The following is a 16,310-nucleotide window of genomic DNA, read 5'->3' on the forward strand; positions in this document are numbered from 1 at the left end:
ATTAGAAGGTAGTTAGCAAGGGAAGTGTACGAACTTAGTGTCTTTTTAAAAAAGGCTCTGTTTGCGGCTTGAGCAATTATGGAGAATTCCTCTGTCTCCCAATTTTCTCTTCCACCTGAGATCGATGTCTTGTGGTCTCTCTGTGAGGAAAAGGAACAATCATAAGGAGAAACAGCTTTGGCATTCTTGTCGTCCCTCTCTTTTTCCAGAGTGGGTCATAGGAACTGAAATGTTAATCGGCTCCTTATTAAAGTCTGCAGATGTCAGCTCTGCTTTACATGGAGCTGTCTTCAGTCCGCCATCTTCCTCAGGAAGTCGAGAGCTCCTTGGTTTTCTGAGAAATCTCAGGAGATGAAGGGATAGAAGAGATGCCTAGAGTGCTCCAGGAGGAAGGTGAAGAGCAAATCTGACTGAGCATGGGTAAAAGTGTTCCTTAAGGATTACCTTGCACCCGAAAGAGTGGCAAAATGTAGCTGTTTTTCTACTCTTATTGCATCCACAGAGAGCCATCCAGCAGTCTTGTTTAGAGTAACCCAATCTCTACCAGAGAAGGAGAGGCTGGAGGCCTTTCTAAAGACCACTATAGGCATCTGTAAAACTGCTCATATTTGCTCCAAGCTAGACTCCAGCTGTGCAAGCCCCTTAGAAGTGATTAGGGCACTTTCTGATATAATTATCTGTAGAGAGTAAGGGAGATGACCTTGACAGAAATACGCAATAACTATTACATAGGCAAACAGGACTGAAACATTCTTTAAGTCTTGGGAAGCAAGATAATATTCAGAAGCGGCTCAGGCAGATGCCTCCCTGTTTCACTGGGGTATAAAAAAGAGATGAGCTAAAGCACAATTAGAGTTGCAAAATTATGTCATTATAGCCTATCTCAATAAAGTATAATTCTGTGTTTTTAATATAATTTTTATTAAAGCTTTTAAACAAGAAGCTAAAAACTAACACAAAGTAATATAAAGTAAGGAAAAAGAAGAAAAAAGAAATCAAAGAAAAAGCAAAAAGTGCAAGTAAAGAAAAAAGGAAAAAATAGAAAAGAAAAACATGAAGAAGTGGCTTCTGACATTCTTCATTGCATTTATAAGTACAAATATATTTTAACCTCTCTCTCTAATGGTACATCATATTACTCTTCTTTCTATAATCTATGCTGTCTAATCATCAAAACAATAAATCACAAATTCTTTTTTTTTCATTTTTACACAAAACATCCATAAGAAGCTTCCAGTCACCAATAATAAAGTATAATTCTAGGTTTCCTTTTTTATACATATAATTTTATTAAGGATTTTAATTGCAATAGTAAAATCTAATACAAACTAAAAGAAAGAAGAATAGATAAAAGTGCAAAGGAGGAGAAGAAAAAACAAAAAAGAAAAGTGAAGAGAAATGAGAAATGAGAAATATATAAAGAAGTGACTTCCACCCTTCATCACAAGTGTAAACATTTTTGTAACTCTTCATCCCCTCTTAGTTTACAATCAATGATCTCTTCATCCCATATCCCATCTCTTATCTATAGACAAATCCATAAAGCATATAGACAAATCCATAAAGCTTTTCACTCCTAGTGTCAGCTGAAAGTCCATTAATGCTTACCAGAAATAACTTACCTTATTTTAACCTTGATCAAATAAACCAACGTTATATTCCTTCCTTTGTTAGAAGTAAACATAGAAGTAAAAGACTGTTAGGCCGTAATCTTTAGTCCATTCAAATATTGTTATGGAATTTAATTTCTTTTCATTTCTTCTTTGTCCCTTCTCACAAGGTTCTTCAAAGCTTTAACAGCCTCTTTTGTAAATCCAATATAAAAGAATTATCCAGGTCACTATCTTGGTTTATTATTTTTATTTCCCTTTTGATTTTTAAAACATTAACCAGTTTCTTTTGTTTCTCCAGTGTGACATCCTTTTCCATGTCATTCTTGTAACTTGTCATTTGTAGACCCATTTTTGATGCCATTTTTATCTTGTCAAATAGAACTTGTTCCTGCCATTTCTTCCAAAACCTCTTTTGGGCACAGTATATCCATAGAAGCAAACATTCAATATTTGCAATATTAAAGTATTTTGCATCATTTTATACATCTAGTTAGTGGTTAATCAGGCCTGTGTATTTTTCTCCTTTCACTAAAATCTTTAGTTCCCTCTAGTGTCCAGTTTTTAAAATGACGTATCTTTATTTTGTCTTGCAAAAGTCCAAACAAATCTATTTCCCACAGGGAAGGATTCTTTATAATTAATTCTAAAATCTTATTCCAAATTTATCTGGACCCTTAATCCATTTATAACTTTCTAGGATTAAAGTCTTATTTAACTTTTTGCTGTTTATTTCAAACTTTTAAAATTCTTAAACTTATGATTAAAATGTTCTTTCATGAAGGATTGAAGGAAGTCTCATTTGGTGTTTTCAGATTTGTCAATCCAAAGGTCTCTAATAGTTTAAAAGTAGTTAACAAGCAATTTCTGAATGTGATTAGAAAAGGAAGTTTGCGAACTTAGTGTCCTTTAAAAGGCGCCAAGCGCAGTTGCAAACAAGATGGCTATTCCTGTCATCTCCCAGTGCTCAAAACTCACTGGGGACTGCTGTCTTGTGGTCTTCTTGCAAGGGGCAACTGTTTGGAGTGCATGTGGGCAATCTCCTGTCCCCTCTTTGTCCAGAGAGGTTCTGAAGAGCTGGTCTACTCACTGGCTCTTCATTCTTTGCCATGGTTGTCAGCTCCTCTTTTCACGGAGCCATCTTCAGTCTGCCATTTCTTCATCCAGAAGTCCAATAAAGTATAATTCTAGTTTTCCTATGGAGTTGATTTCCTGGTCAGGTGTAGCTAGTGGGGTTGACATTATATGGGATGAGTTCTCCTTTCTCCAGGGCTGGTTCCAGTCTGTTGTTGTTGTTGTTTAGTCGTTTAGTCGTGTCCGACTCTTCGTGACCCCATGAACCATATTGCGCCAGGCCTTCCTGTCCTTCACTGCCTCCCTGAGTTTGCTCAGTTTCATGCTCATTGCTTCAGTGATGCTATCTAACCATCTCATCCTCTGCCGTCCTCTTCTCCTTTTGCCTTCAGTCTTTCCCAGCATCAGGGTCTTTTCCAAAGAGTCCTCTCTTCGCATTAGGTGACCAAAGTATCTGAGCCTGAGCTTCATTATCGATCCTTCCAATGAGCCTTATGATCCTTCCAATATAGAAAGATATAGTCCAAACCCTCTTCTTTGTGGGGTTCCTCAGAGCTCAGTTCTCTCCCCACTCCTATTTAACATCTACATGAAACTGCTGGATGAAAGCCATTTAATACTGGAGCACAATACTGAGGAGAAAAAACCACTTTTATTACAATGGATTGATCATTGAGACTCCAAACAATGGAAAAACAAAGATTTTTATAGAAGGTGAGGGCTAAAAGGGAATCCTAGGAAATCTGATTTGCTGTGCAGTTTTGAAGGGGCTAGGTAGGTCCACATAGAATCCATATATTGTAGATGGAAATGAAGAGTCAACAGGTAAACAGATGGAAATGAACAGGTAAACAGATGGAAATGAAGAGTCAACAGGTAAAAGCCACATTTTCAGATGCAGCCAGGAAGTGAGGAGAGTCTCTTGTTAGGGGAATGGAAGCTTGAGGGAATCAGGTGCAAGTTCTCAGTTGGCAGTGGAAGGCTTGCGGTTTCTCACCTGGCTGCTGGATTACGCTTCATTGTTAAAATGCCCTCAGGCTGAGCTCAGAATGAGTAAGTGGAGCTTCCATTCTTTCTGCAAGATAGTATTGTAGAGGGCTTTGTCAGCAGGCAGGGATGGTTGGCTCGGGCTTGATGGGATTAGGTAAAGGAGGAAAGAGGAAAATCTAGGTCAAGGAACCAAGGGGAATATCTAAGTGAAGGTGGGTTTGGGGAGGTGCAGTCTCCTTCCATCCATTACAGTTATAGAATCAAGTGTCATCCATATGCTGCTGATACCAGCTGTACCTCTCCAGCCTAAGCCAGCCAAGTGATGCTGTCAAGTTATTTCCCAGTGTCTAGAGACTATGGGGGTCTGGATGGGAATGGCTGTGAGTTTTGAGGTCCCTTAGTTCTGGGGAGTTTTCCTTTAGGGTAGAAGGGGTTGCATTCCTTTAGTCAGAACTGGTGTGCAATTGAGGTCTCTTCTTGGCTCTTGCTGTTGCTGGAAGAGCAGGTGGCAGCCATAGCCAGGACAGCCTTTGCATAGATCCATCTTGTTTGCCAGTTGTGCTCATTTCTAGATTGAAGGGCCCTGCTCATGACTGCTCATGCACTGGTCACTTCCCATTTTGACTGTTACAACATACTCTACATGGGGCTGCCCTTGAAAACCACTTGAATGCTGCAACTAGTCCAGAATGCAGTGGCACAAGTAGTTATGAGGGCACCTCAGGATGCCCATGTAATACTGCTGCTTCATGAATGCCACTGGTTCCCTAAAGACTTCCAGGTGCAATTGAAGGTATGTACTTGGCTGATTATCACCTTTGACCCTTCATGGTGCAGAGCTGTGTTACTTGCAGGACTGCCTGTCTCCAGGTTTCTCTGCTGATCATGGGATCCGGCAAGATGGGCATGCTTTAGGTCTCTTCTTTGAAACAGTGTCATCAGGCAGGATCTGGGAGGTGTGCCTTCTCTGTGACAGCATCTACCCTATGGAACCTCATCCTCCTGACCCTGAGGTTTGAATGGCCCAGACTTCTGCAAAGCACTGGGCCAGAATGTGAGATGAACCCATCCAGAATGAAAGGTTTTTGAATGAACTATATAATGTTTGACCTTGACTATGCTGTTTTCTTTTATTGTGTTATTTTATTATTCTGATATTTGCTTTATTTTCTGACATTATCAGGTATTTGCTGTGTTTTGTTTTTAATTCTTTTGTTTTCAGCTTGTGTACAATCGTAAGCTGCCCAGAGTCACTTTGTGAGTTGGATGGCCATATAAATTAAATCAGATCAGATGAGATTAGATCAGGTTAAACAAACAAACACACGTTTTGCTCCAGATGTGTTGGGACTGCAGGCTGGAAATTCTGGAGAGTGCTAGTGGAGTCAGCTGAGAGCTCAGTAGTCACAGGATAAGGTTTTCAGATTCAGAGTTCTCTGTGACTTTCCAGCGAATTTGTGGGTTTTGGATTCTAAAAAGCTCCTGGACGTATTATCATGTCATTATAGATCAGCTTTTCCTAAAATGCCTATCAGTTATATTGGATTATAGCTCCCATCAGCATGAATGAGGTGGTGAGTGTTGTAGTCTGGCATATGTGCAAAGGAATTTATTTCAAGAAGGCTGCTGTACTTTTTTCTCATTTTTCTCGATTCTTTTAAATGCAACATCCATGCAAGATGGCTAAGGGCCCTTGTGGATCTCCTATGTTTGTTATTCCTGGGTTTATCCCTGATTATGGTGGCAAATCAGCTGTGCATTTCAAATGTGACTCTGATTCATTAAATATTGTTTATTAAGTTGCACATTCTGTCTTTCAAGTACAATATTTAACTGTGGAAAGGGAACAAAGAGTTAATTTATTTGTGTGGAATATATATACAGCTTTTCAATTGGGTTGTGAATGTTAGGTCTCTAGTATGAAGCCTTGAGCTTATTTTCATTTGGGCCTTGTCATGATTTTGAAAATGCTCTATAGGACTTTGAGTTGCACTTGTAAGAGATACCTGTCCCTTCTCTAAAAGCCTGCTATAGTACTTGAATGGGGGGAGAAAAAGAAAAGAAATGTGTTAGAGATTTTGTCACACTCACTCCTAGCTTCAGACCCCGCTATTATGCAGCCCCCAATAGAAGAAATATTGTCCTCAATAGAAAAAATGTTTCCTTACCAGTTCATTTCCTAATATATAGCTGCATGTTGAACTCCTTTAAGTGTGGAGTGATAATAGGCAGAGTTTGTGATTGCAGGTGGAGGGGTAAGAAGTGCACATAGGAACATGGACACACGTCATATTGTGTTTTATACAATATTTGCTTCCTTAGAATGTTTTTGAGAACAAATGCAAGTCTAGAGGGAAAAAATGGGAACAGTCCAAAAGGCTTTGCTATGCTCTGCTTGCCTAGAAAAGGAGGGAGATTCATCCAAAAAAGAATGCAAAACAATTAGGGAGGCTTGAAGTGGGCAAAATGAAAGTGCTTGGCTGCTCTGATAAACTTGGCATATACCCAAACTGCTTCTCTCTGACTCTCTGAATGAAAAAGAAGAATGCATTGGAACCTTCCTGGTCCAGCCTATTACAATCAGATCTTGGAACCTGTATCTGCGCATCCCCAATGAAGACATCTTTTTCCTGGAATTGACAAGACATCTTTTTTCTGGAGATTTCCCAGTTTTTAACATTATGTAAAACAAAATGGACTCTCTGTGTGTGTATGTGTATGGCATTTGTGGTTCTGCATGATTTTGATATGGTTAGCATGGAAGTGGTATGTATGTATATGTCTTTGAATCAAACATACAACTTTTTAAAATAACCTGTTAGCATTCCATGGCTTTTGTGACTTGTAGTAAACTATAAATAATCTAAATGCTTTGTGATTTGGGCCTTGGCAGTAGAATAAACAGTGTAAAAATAGATGCTTATTTTCTTGGTTTATGTGACTTATTCTAAATGTACAGTTTGGACTGCATGACATGTTGTTTATATGGTTGTTTTTTTTTCAGAGCATAAATATCCTTAGTGTATTCATTATCTCTAGGCACTTCAAGATTTGTATTTTCTAGCTAGGAGTCTACAGTTTGTTGGGGAATGATTATTTTAACTTTCAGAGACTGCTTTAACGGGCTGAAGAAAATGTGAAAATTTGTTTTGGTTCCTATTCAGGTCAACATATATGGTAAATTCTACTTGCTGTCAACATTATTTAGATGATGTCGGCTTCCTTCAGACAGCTACATATAGCAACAATATCTGTAAGAGGACAACTTGTGTATACATGCACTCTCTTCCATGCAACTAAGGAACTTGATAGAGAAGAGTCTGATGTTGTGTGGAAGCCAACAAGTGTTTTTGGTTGAAATTGGTTTGGCCCTGAAGCTGAAATAATTTTTCTCCTCCTAATGTATGTGACTCATTTCATTCTTATTTTCTCCTTTCCTTTCCTTTCCTTTCCTTTCCTTTCCTTTCCTTTCCTTTCCTTTCCTTTCCTTTCCTTTCCTTTCCTTTCCTTTCCTTTCCTTTCCTTTCCTTTCCTTTCCTTTCCTTTCCTTTCTTTATTAATCAAATTTATATGGCTGCCCATCTCACAAAAAGTAACTTTGGGCAGCGTACACCAAGCCAATAAAATAATAAATATACAAAACAAACATTGCCAAAACATTATATAATAATTATTACAAAAAACATTAAAAGCTGTAAAAGGAGACCTAAAACAGAAAAAGAAAATAAACTGAGAGATGTTAATAATACTGAAGCCACCTCACTAATTCACTCGTCCCCTGGGGTCCCCAGGCCTGCTGGGATAACCAAGTCTCGAGGGACCTTCAAAAGCTCAGAAGTGAGAAGCCAACCTCAACTCTGGGGAAGAAGATTCCACAATGCGGGCACCACAGCAGAGAAGGCCCGCTGCCTTGGGCCTGCCAAATGCAGTTCCCTTGACAATGGAACCTGTACCATACCCACTCTGCTGGATGAATTCCTGTGCCTTACGTACAAAACAGTTTACAGTACCCCACTTCAGGGTGCTAGATTGTATAGATTTGTTTTATTTTTGTTTCTTTATGACATTTATACCACATCTTAATCCAGCTGGACTCTTGGTGGTTTGCAGTGAATATAATAAAATACTATAATATAAAATATAAATAATATATAACTATGATAAAATTAAAACTTACACTGATGGCTGCAGAATCAATTCCCAAAGGATCTCCAGAAAACGCAGGTCTTTACAGCTTTCTGGAAGGCCATAAGAGCGGTGGCTCTCTTTGCACTGGAGAATAAGCTGTTCCACTGAAGGGGAACTCCTATAGAGAAAGCCAGTCTTCAGGCCCCTCCTATCACACTTTCTGATAGGTGGGGAATCTGAATAGGTGTTCATGACCATGTTGGATGGGCAATTTTAATCAGGAAAAGACAGTTTCTAGATATTGCCAAGTCATTAAGGGTATTGATGGCACCTTGAATTGCACTCTGAAACATACTAGTAGCCAGTGCAACTCTGCAGCCACAACTGCTGCATTTTGGACCAGTTGGAATTTTCTGGTAGTTGTAGAGGGGTATGGAGATAAGCTTGAAGGTGGAAAGCTAGAATGGTTCAGTAAACATCAACTTAGCCTTGGGAAAGAAGAGGGAGTGAGAAAGAAACTCAAGATAGCCCTGTCTTGATTCTCTAATATAAGAGGAAGGAGAAGGAGATGTTGTCAGGTTTTCAAATTTCTGTTATTATAACATACAATAATAAAGTAGACTTCCAGTAGTTTTTGTGGTGCCTGTTTCCTGACCTGGGCTACTTCAAAGGCTGATAGTGGTCTTGACCGTTGTCCATGCAGGTCCATTTAGAGCAAATTACAATAAATGAGATGATAAAGGCATGAATGACTATCCTCAATGCATCCTGTTCCTGGTAGGGCTGCAGCCGGGGCACTGGTCAAAGCTGAGCAATGGCTTCCTAGCAGATTGTAAGCCTGCTTTCTCTGAAGGAGGACAGCTCCATTGAGAGTCAAAGATGATATTCAGTAGTCCTGGAATAAGTAGGCTTCCAAATTAATAGTCACTCCATTTGGATTGAGTCTAAACCTATTCTCCCCATCCACACCTTGTCTGTTCCCAAGCACTGAGACAGAATATCTACCTCATTTCCCATTTGGTCTGGGGTGGAGATGAACAATTGGGTATCATCAGCATCTTGACGATATCTCATCCTTAGCCAACAGATGATCTCTCCCATCTGTTCATGTAAATGTTAAGCAGGATAGGAAAGACGACCTGTAACTTATTGTAACACAGTATCTGAAAGCATATTTCCACCTTGGCGCCATAAAACAGACCCACCCATTTATGTAGGAGTAGAACCACTGTAAACCTGTGCCTCCAATTCATAGCCTTCACAAGTGGCCTGGAAGGACATGGTGATTGACAGTGTGAAGGCCACTGGACGATCTAGCCAGAAAAGTATGGTTGTTCTCCTTCCATCTCAGTCCTGCCACAGGTCATCTATAAGAGCAACCCAATACAGTTTCTTTCTCCTGCTCAGGAATGAGTCCAGAGTGCCATGAGCTGAGGTTATCTATGACCCCCAGAACCCTCTTTATTTGCAGCCCCACCACTTTTCAAAAAACTTCCTTAAGAAGGAGAAGTTGGATATAGGATGGATACTGTTCATATCCACTGAATACAGGCTAGACTTCTTGAGGAAGCCTCTTTCAGAGGTGCTAGAACCTTCTGCCAAAGAAGTGTTAACTATAGCCTGGATCTGACTTCTTATCCCTTCCATGGCTACTTTCACCAACCAGTTGCAACAGGGGTCCAGTGGACAAGTGGCAGAACTAAGGTCCAACAGGACTCTTTCCAGTTCCTTGAGATCCACAGCCTCAAAAATCTCCTGGATACATCACAAGGCACGACCTCTGTCATCTCAATAGATGCTGTCCATCCAGTTTCCAACTTGGAGTGATATAAACGATTTTATCCATGAAACATTCAGCCAGGTGATCATAATTTAATATGTTCTTCCAGCCCATCTTTTCCTAAAAGGATCTGAGATACTCTAAGTAGTACAGCTTTTTGCGGTTCCACAGGTGCAGAAGGGTGGAGAAATAATTTGACTTTGCCATCCTTATCACCATAGATCAGGCTTAAATTATCATCCTAGAGAGAAGAGGTTGAAATTGTCCAATACTGCAAGTCATGGTGAATCCATACACATCCCTGTAATGAAATTGAGCAGCTTAAGGAGGAAGGCTGCCATACAGCTGGGAGGACAGTACAATTGCAGCATCTGAAGCTTGTCTTTTTGGGCAAGCTTCACAAATATGGTCTCTTGCAGAAGAGATGGTTGACCACATAGAATCTTTGTAATGCAAGCAAATGATGGACTTAAAAGTATTACTATGCTTGGCAAGGTTGAGGCAGGAAGAATGGAAAGATAACTGATAAAGTAGCTGGATGGGATCAAGGATATCACTGGAATGTTCTGAGAATACCCGTTGATGGTCATTGGGGACATGTTAAGATGGAGAATACTTGTTCATACAGTCAGCAAGAGTGAGGCCTAACTTGATAGCACCTAAGTACTAACTAAGTAATCAAAAACATTTTGATTACCACATTACTTGCCCCAGGTGTATGTATATCCTGATTTGCCTGCTGTAATTAGCAAGTGCTGAATCCAGTATTGTATAACTGACATTCGGTTCATAAAAATACATTTCCTCCATCCTCAAAATATCTTCTGGAAACTTGTCAAATGGTTGCTTCTTCATTGTTTGCACTAAGATACAAATGTGGTTTGTTTGTTTTTAGCTATATTTGAACCTAAATAGTCTGGCTTATAAACCATGGTTTATGGTTAGCATGATGTGTAAACCAGGCCAGTATGGATTGCGAGATTACAATATTGCAGGGAGAAACTGCTAAAATTGGGAACCTTGTCCTTGTTCTACCTGATCTTGAGTGAGTCTCCTCTCTCTCTCTCACTGTGGGATATATTGTTTGATAGCTTCATTCTAACTCCTGTAGAAGCTTTTTGAGGGATATAGTGTATGCAGAGGAAAAAGGAAAGCTTGCCTTCTGATCACACAATAATTTTAAAAAGAGAGAAAAGTTAAAGCAGTTTGCATAAGCATAAAGTCTTACTTGGATAACAGCCATGTTGTATTTAATGTATGTATTCTGTATTAGACAATTCTATCACAGATGCTAACAAAGTATACACTAATTCATTTCCTTTTGTCTTTAGTATGCAACTGTTGAACAAAATGGAGAACGTTACATGACACCTGAAGATTTTGTGCGGAGATACCTAGGACTGTATACTGAACCTCATTATAATCCTAAAACAGTGGATCTATTGGCAGGAGTAGCAGATCAGACAAAGGATGGGTGAGGAATTTACCACTTCATTGTAATCTTTGATAGGGAATGATGTCATTTAAATTGCAATCCAAAAGTGAGAGCCATGTGAAGGTATCACTTTCTTTTTAATTTTATGTTACAGCAGCTTCTGTTGGTTTAAGAAACTATTATTTAGTTTTCAAAACAGCTAGTCTCTTCAGCTGTAGTAGTTAAGTGTTGAATTGGGACTGGGGAGACCCAGGTTCTAGACCATCCTCAGCCACAGAAGCTCCCTGGGTGACTTCATGCTGATCTTTCTGTCTTAGTCCAACCTACCTCACAGAAATGTTGGGGGGGGGAAATGGGAGAAGAGAGTGCTCTGTGTGCTGCTTGAAAGGCCAGGTATAAATCTAATAAATGAATAATAATAATAATAATAATAATAATAACAACAACAACAACAACAACAACAACAACAACAACAATGAAGAGCATGCCATTAGGTGCTGTGGACTAAATAATGTATACAGGTAGCATCTTTGGATTGCTATTAAGTGAGAAACCATACTGTGTTTGTTGTTTCTGTGAGCAAACATGTAAACATAGGAGAAAAAACATAGACTAAGTAACAGCACGCTGTAGTAGTCTCTAAGGCAGGGATCAACTACACGGTGCCAGCAGGTGTTGGGACAGTATATTGTCGTTAAAACAGTGCCCCTGAGTCTCCTCTCCAGTTAAATTAAAATGAATTTAAATTAAAATGATTTTTTAAAAAATGCCCCAATCTAGATAAACTGTAAGAGTGCTGAAATCTTGTAACATCTTATTGGACTTCGGTATTCTTCTACAAGTCTCAGAGTGAGATTACCAAAACCTTGCATATTTTAGTGATACCATAACATTTCTGGGCATTAAAAAGATGGGATAATTTGATAATTAGGATAAACTTCTCCTGGAGTCTGAATCACAAATGCCATTTATACATGGCAAGAAAACTATTTGCCTAATCAGAATAAATGCTTCTTTTAAGTAGTTCTTGCCAACAATATTTTTATTGCTTAAATTGCTTATGGAAACTAATTTACAGATTATCCATTCTCTTCAGACACAACCTTTTAACCCCTGCAGTTTTAGAGCAGCCCAGCAGGCACCCTTTTCTCATTTCGCTTTCTTTGGAGCTCCAATTTTATTTTAGAGAAGGGCAGATGTTTCTGGACAATATTGAAGAATCAAACGCAGCTGGGAGCAAAGGCCACTAATGCCATTGGAGGGCTGCGATAGAGAGGCAATTAAAGGTTACTTACAAAATTAAATGCAGTTTTTTCTGTGGGTGGGTGGCAGAATAAATATCTAAATTTCATTTTTGTAAAATTAAAAGCCTCTTAAATTCCTTAGGGTTATTTGGTGGGCAGATATGACCTTTGCTGCTATTCTAAATGCTTCTCTTTCTTTTATTATGTTATTCATTAAGCATAAGTAGCTATAAGTTGCCAAGTAGATGTTTTAAATTAATTTCTAACCATGCCAAAAGTCACGCCTTATATCACTGCAGTAAAAAGACATGGTGGCTTTTCCTTTTAGTTCTTGTGATGTTACTCTTCTTACTGAGGCTGTAAATGTTGCTGTAGAATAGACATGCATTTCTGAGAGGTTGAAGGTTGCATTTCATCTTTTACTAATGTATTGGCAGCTACATCCCAAAAAATAGTAATTGAGGATAGAGCAAAAATTAAATTTGATATGATGTGATTTAGATTTTAAATGAAAAGTCATGCATTTATACATTTTCTCCTGTCACATGAATATTACATTTTGATAACAACTTTTGGAGGTCTCTGAAGGCTGTATCCAAGACTTTGGGGTGTCTCTAGGGGTTTAGGCAGGGAACTTCTGTTCTTTGTCCCATCTTTGATTAGGCTGTCATTTGAGGTTAATGTTGAGATGGGAGCTGTGTGTGCCTTAGTTCACAATTCCTTTGGCCTTATCCATTGGTACATTTCCAGATATACTGTGAACCTCTGTTAGTGTAATAGCTAATCCTGGTAGGCCCTCAAATTCAGGAATAATCAATTTACTTGTAGGGTTAGGGATGCTCACAGGAATAAAGAAAGAATGAGAACCTCCTGCCCTTCATTTTAAGAACTGGCCTGTGCAAATCACTCCATGAAGTGCTTTGCAGATGTGATGTGCCCCTTTGCATCACTTTTCAGAACCTCAAGGTGATGGCTGTTTTGCTGCCTTTCCTGGTGGAAGTATTTTCTTTGCATGCAGTCCATGACCAGAGGTCTAGGAGAACCTCAAAGCAGCCACATCAGGCCTTTAGGTGTCTGTGGCTGCTTTGCAAACCTAAAAGAGTACAGCGTCTTCTACAGGCTAGTAAAAAGTACAGGCTGTGTACTTTTACTCAGGAGTAAGCAAGTGGAAAACCACCTCTCTGTTCTTGGTTTTCTTGATTTTCTATAGCATGTGGCTGAGATGTGTGGTAGGCTAACTTCTAAGGGAATAGAATTGCTGAGTTCAAAGGAAAGATGAATGTTGTTTATTATATAGATTAAGGTTAAGGAACTAATTCAGAATTGAAGACAATTGGGGAAAGGAAAAAGGAAAACATCATGAATCCTGGACGCCTTAACTAATATCTAAACTTCCAGGGCAAATACATATCCAGACAAACACAGAATTCAGATAGGACAAAATACTGTAGGATAAAGGATACAACCTCCCCCCCCCAGTTCAGATCAATCCATAATATAAATTTTAACAGGATGCTAATTTGCATCTAGCTCTATATTTTCCCCTAGATGGCCATTTATTCCTGATTTTCCAGCCCTTTGCCAGGATGGGGTGTGTTCCTTACCTGGTGGAAGCTAGACATTTTGTGATGGAAGATAAAAGAACAAAGCCAAAGTGGAATTTGCCGTGTCCCCTTTTAAAAGCTCACCAGGAAGAGAGGGAAGCCTTCCTGCTCCTGATTAGGTGCTTAGAGTTGGAGTCTCCTGGGATTTGCTGCCTTCTGCCCACTGTCTCAATTGGCAAGTTTAGATTTGATTGACTATTTCATATCTGAACCTCTTGAAATGTTTTCTCCCCCATCTCTGCACCATCTTCCAATCTGAAGTTTGTGATTTCTCATTCACAGGTTGATCTCCTACCAGGAGTTTTTGGCATTTGAGTCAGTTTTATGCACACCAGATGCAATGTTCATTGTTGCTTTCCAGTTGTTTGATAAGAGCGGCAATGGCGAAGTGACCTTTGGTAAGAGCTTATCTAGGGCTAAATATATGACTTATATCATGGGGAAGGAGAATATTTTGACTTTTATTTCAGAAATCTATCTCAGAATAAACACTGCAGGACAAACTGCATGTTTCTTTGTAGATTTGAGTGCTGGACCTATGTACATAAATAGTTCTAAAACCACACAACATGATCATTGGCTAATCGCAGTGCATGAACATTCCTAAAATAACCAGTGCAAAGCTTGTCTAAGGGCCAATCTAACTAGAAGTTATTATTTTTCTCATTCTTTGAGTTTCCATAATAACATTTGAAAACCTCATTATCAACTCATTTTTGCCAAAACATCAACTGATGTCAGATGTTATTTATTGTCCCTGCTCTGTAAAAGTCTCACAAATGTATTCCCCCAGTATTCCATTTTCATGACATCACTCATAGTTCTGATGTGTACCTGTGCAGGAAAGAAGGATGTGTCTTTTTGCTACTTCAAATTGGAAAAAAAGAAGGAAACGTGTTTAAAAATGAGGCAAGAAGTAAGAATGACCTTCTGCACTTTCAGCACTCTGAAAGTTCAGTATGTCAGGTTTCCTTCTGAATCTTTTGCTAGTGTGAAGTTTCTTGTCTTGTTTCTGTTTTGTTTACATTTTAAACCTGGCCTCTCTTATGTACTAATACCATAGTCAGCGCTCAGATGGCTTTGCCTCTGGCTAGTATTTTATGATGGTAAACACTGAATGTTAATGGCTTTGATAGGCCTATAATGTATTTAAATTAATGGTATTATTCAATGTTTTCTGTTAAAGGTACCACACTTTATGCTTGAGGATGTAAGTCACTTATTTTCTGTATTAATTGTCTCCCCCCCCCGAACATTTTGCATGTGTGTAAAAAGAACGAATCCCGTTTACCCTGTCCATTTGGCGTAATGCAACTGGGAATTACCAGGAATGGGAGCTCCATGTGTGTCTCTCCCTTTCCAGTTCTTTTTGCATACAGTGCAACTTAATTATGTTGTAGAGATTCCACTGAGTCCCTATGCATATAAAAGAAATGTGTGTTCACAGTGCTAGTACTAAGTATGTTGACTTGTCTACATGCTTGCTTTCCTAATTAATTATGCCAAATAGAAAAATTAGTATAACAATATATTTGACATGCTTTCTACTGATTTTCCTGAAGTTGTTGCTGTCTGCACGAGTTTCAGATTTCCCTTACTTAAGAGTTCCACGCTAATTATGTGCTCTGTTACAACAAAACCAGCCTTACCAAACGTTTAAGTGGGTTAAAATTACAGTTCCCACAGTCCCAGGACTGGATTTAGGAGCTGTTGTCTCACCACATTAGAAGGCCATGAGGTTAGAAGGCGGGACAGTACATCTATGAAAGTGTTTCTCGACCATGGCAAATTGATGGGCTTCAATTCCCAGAATTCCCCAGCCAACATGGAAGTTGAAGTCCACACATCTTCAAGTTGCCAATGTTGAGAAACTCTGATATGAGATACAGGAGTACTATATAGTAGTTTTGGAATTACCATAGTAAAATAACTCTTTTTCTCTTCTAGGAATGGAATTGATGTAAAATAGGGAAATCAATGTCAAAGAGAATGAGAGAGGTATAATTTGGTTCTTTAAATATTAGAAATTACTAAAATATCAGGCATCCTTTAAATCTCTGTTGCGCTTCTACTATTCTTAGTAACTTTGCAGAAAAAAGTGTACTTTGAGTTGCTAGCTGATTTGCTTGACTGAGAGCATTGTCAATTCTGCAAGAAGCTGGAATAATGAAGCAAACGCTATTCAGAATGTTGCCGTATTAGCTGTGGCTGCCAGGATGAAAAGGCAACTTTGCTGGAGATAATTTGCTGGCAAAGAATTCAGGGGTACTTTTATATTATATAAAATTCCTACTTTATTATTTGAAGACAATGAAGTGGCAGAAGTATTGCTGAGAATATGCAGAAGCATGGCTTCCTTTCCAATTAGCCCTTCAGAGACTTTAGTTTTTAACATATCTTTTGGAATGGGCTGCCCTGATACTTCAGTCAAGTAAACATGTTTTG

At 38.9% G+C, this 16,310-nt stretch overlaps 1 protein-coding gene across 1 annotated transcript in view; it reads left to right on the top strand.

Moving 5' to 3' along the window:
* SLC25A12 (solute carrier family 25 member 12) overlaps window positions 1-16,310 on the top strand; it is a 63,740-nt gene that overhangs the window by 5,827 nt on the left and 41,603 nt on the right. The window contains exons 3-4 of the mRNA XM_007430405.4: window positions 10,914-11,056; window positions 14,148-14,263. Of these exons, the coding sequence (XP_007430467.1) occupies window positions 10,914-11,056; window positions 14,148-14,263 (259 nt within the window). The remainder of the gene's footprint in view (window positions 1-10,913; window positions 11,057-14,147; window positions 14,264-16,310) is intronic.

This window comes from Python bivittatus, unplaced genomic scaffold, assembly GCF_059951505.1.
Source record: "Python bivittatus isolate LINGU-HERP-01145 unplaced genomic scaffold, Pbiv_v1 ctg000200_np1212, whole genome shotgun sequence".
In the NCBI taxonomy this organism is placed as follows: domain Eukaryota; kingdom Metazoa; phylum Chordata; class Lepidosauria; order Squamata; family Pythonidae; genus Python; species Python bivittatus.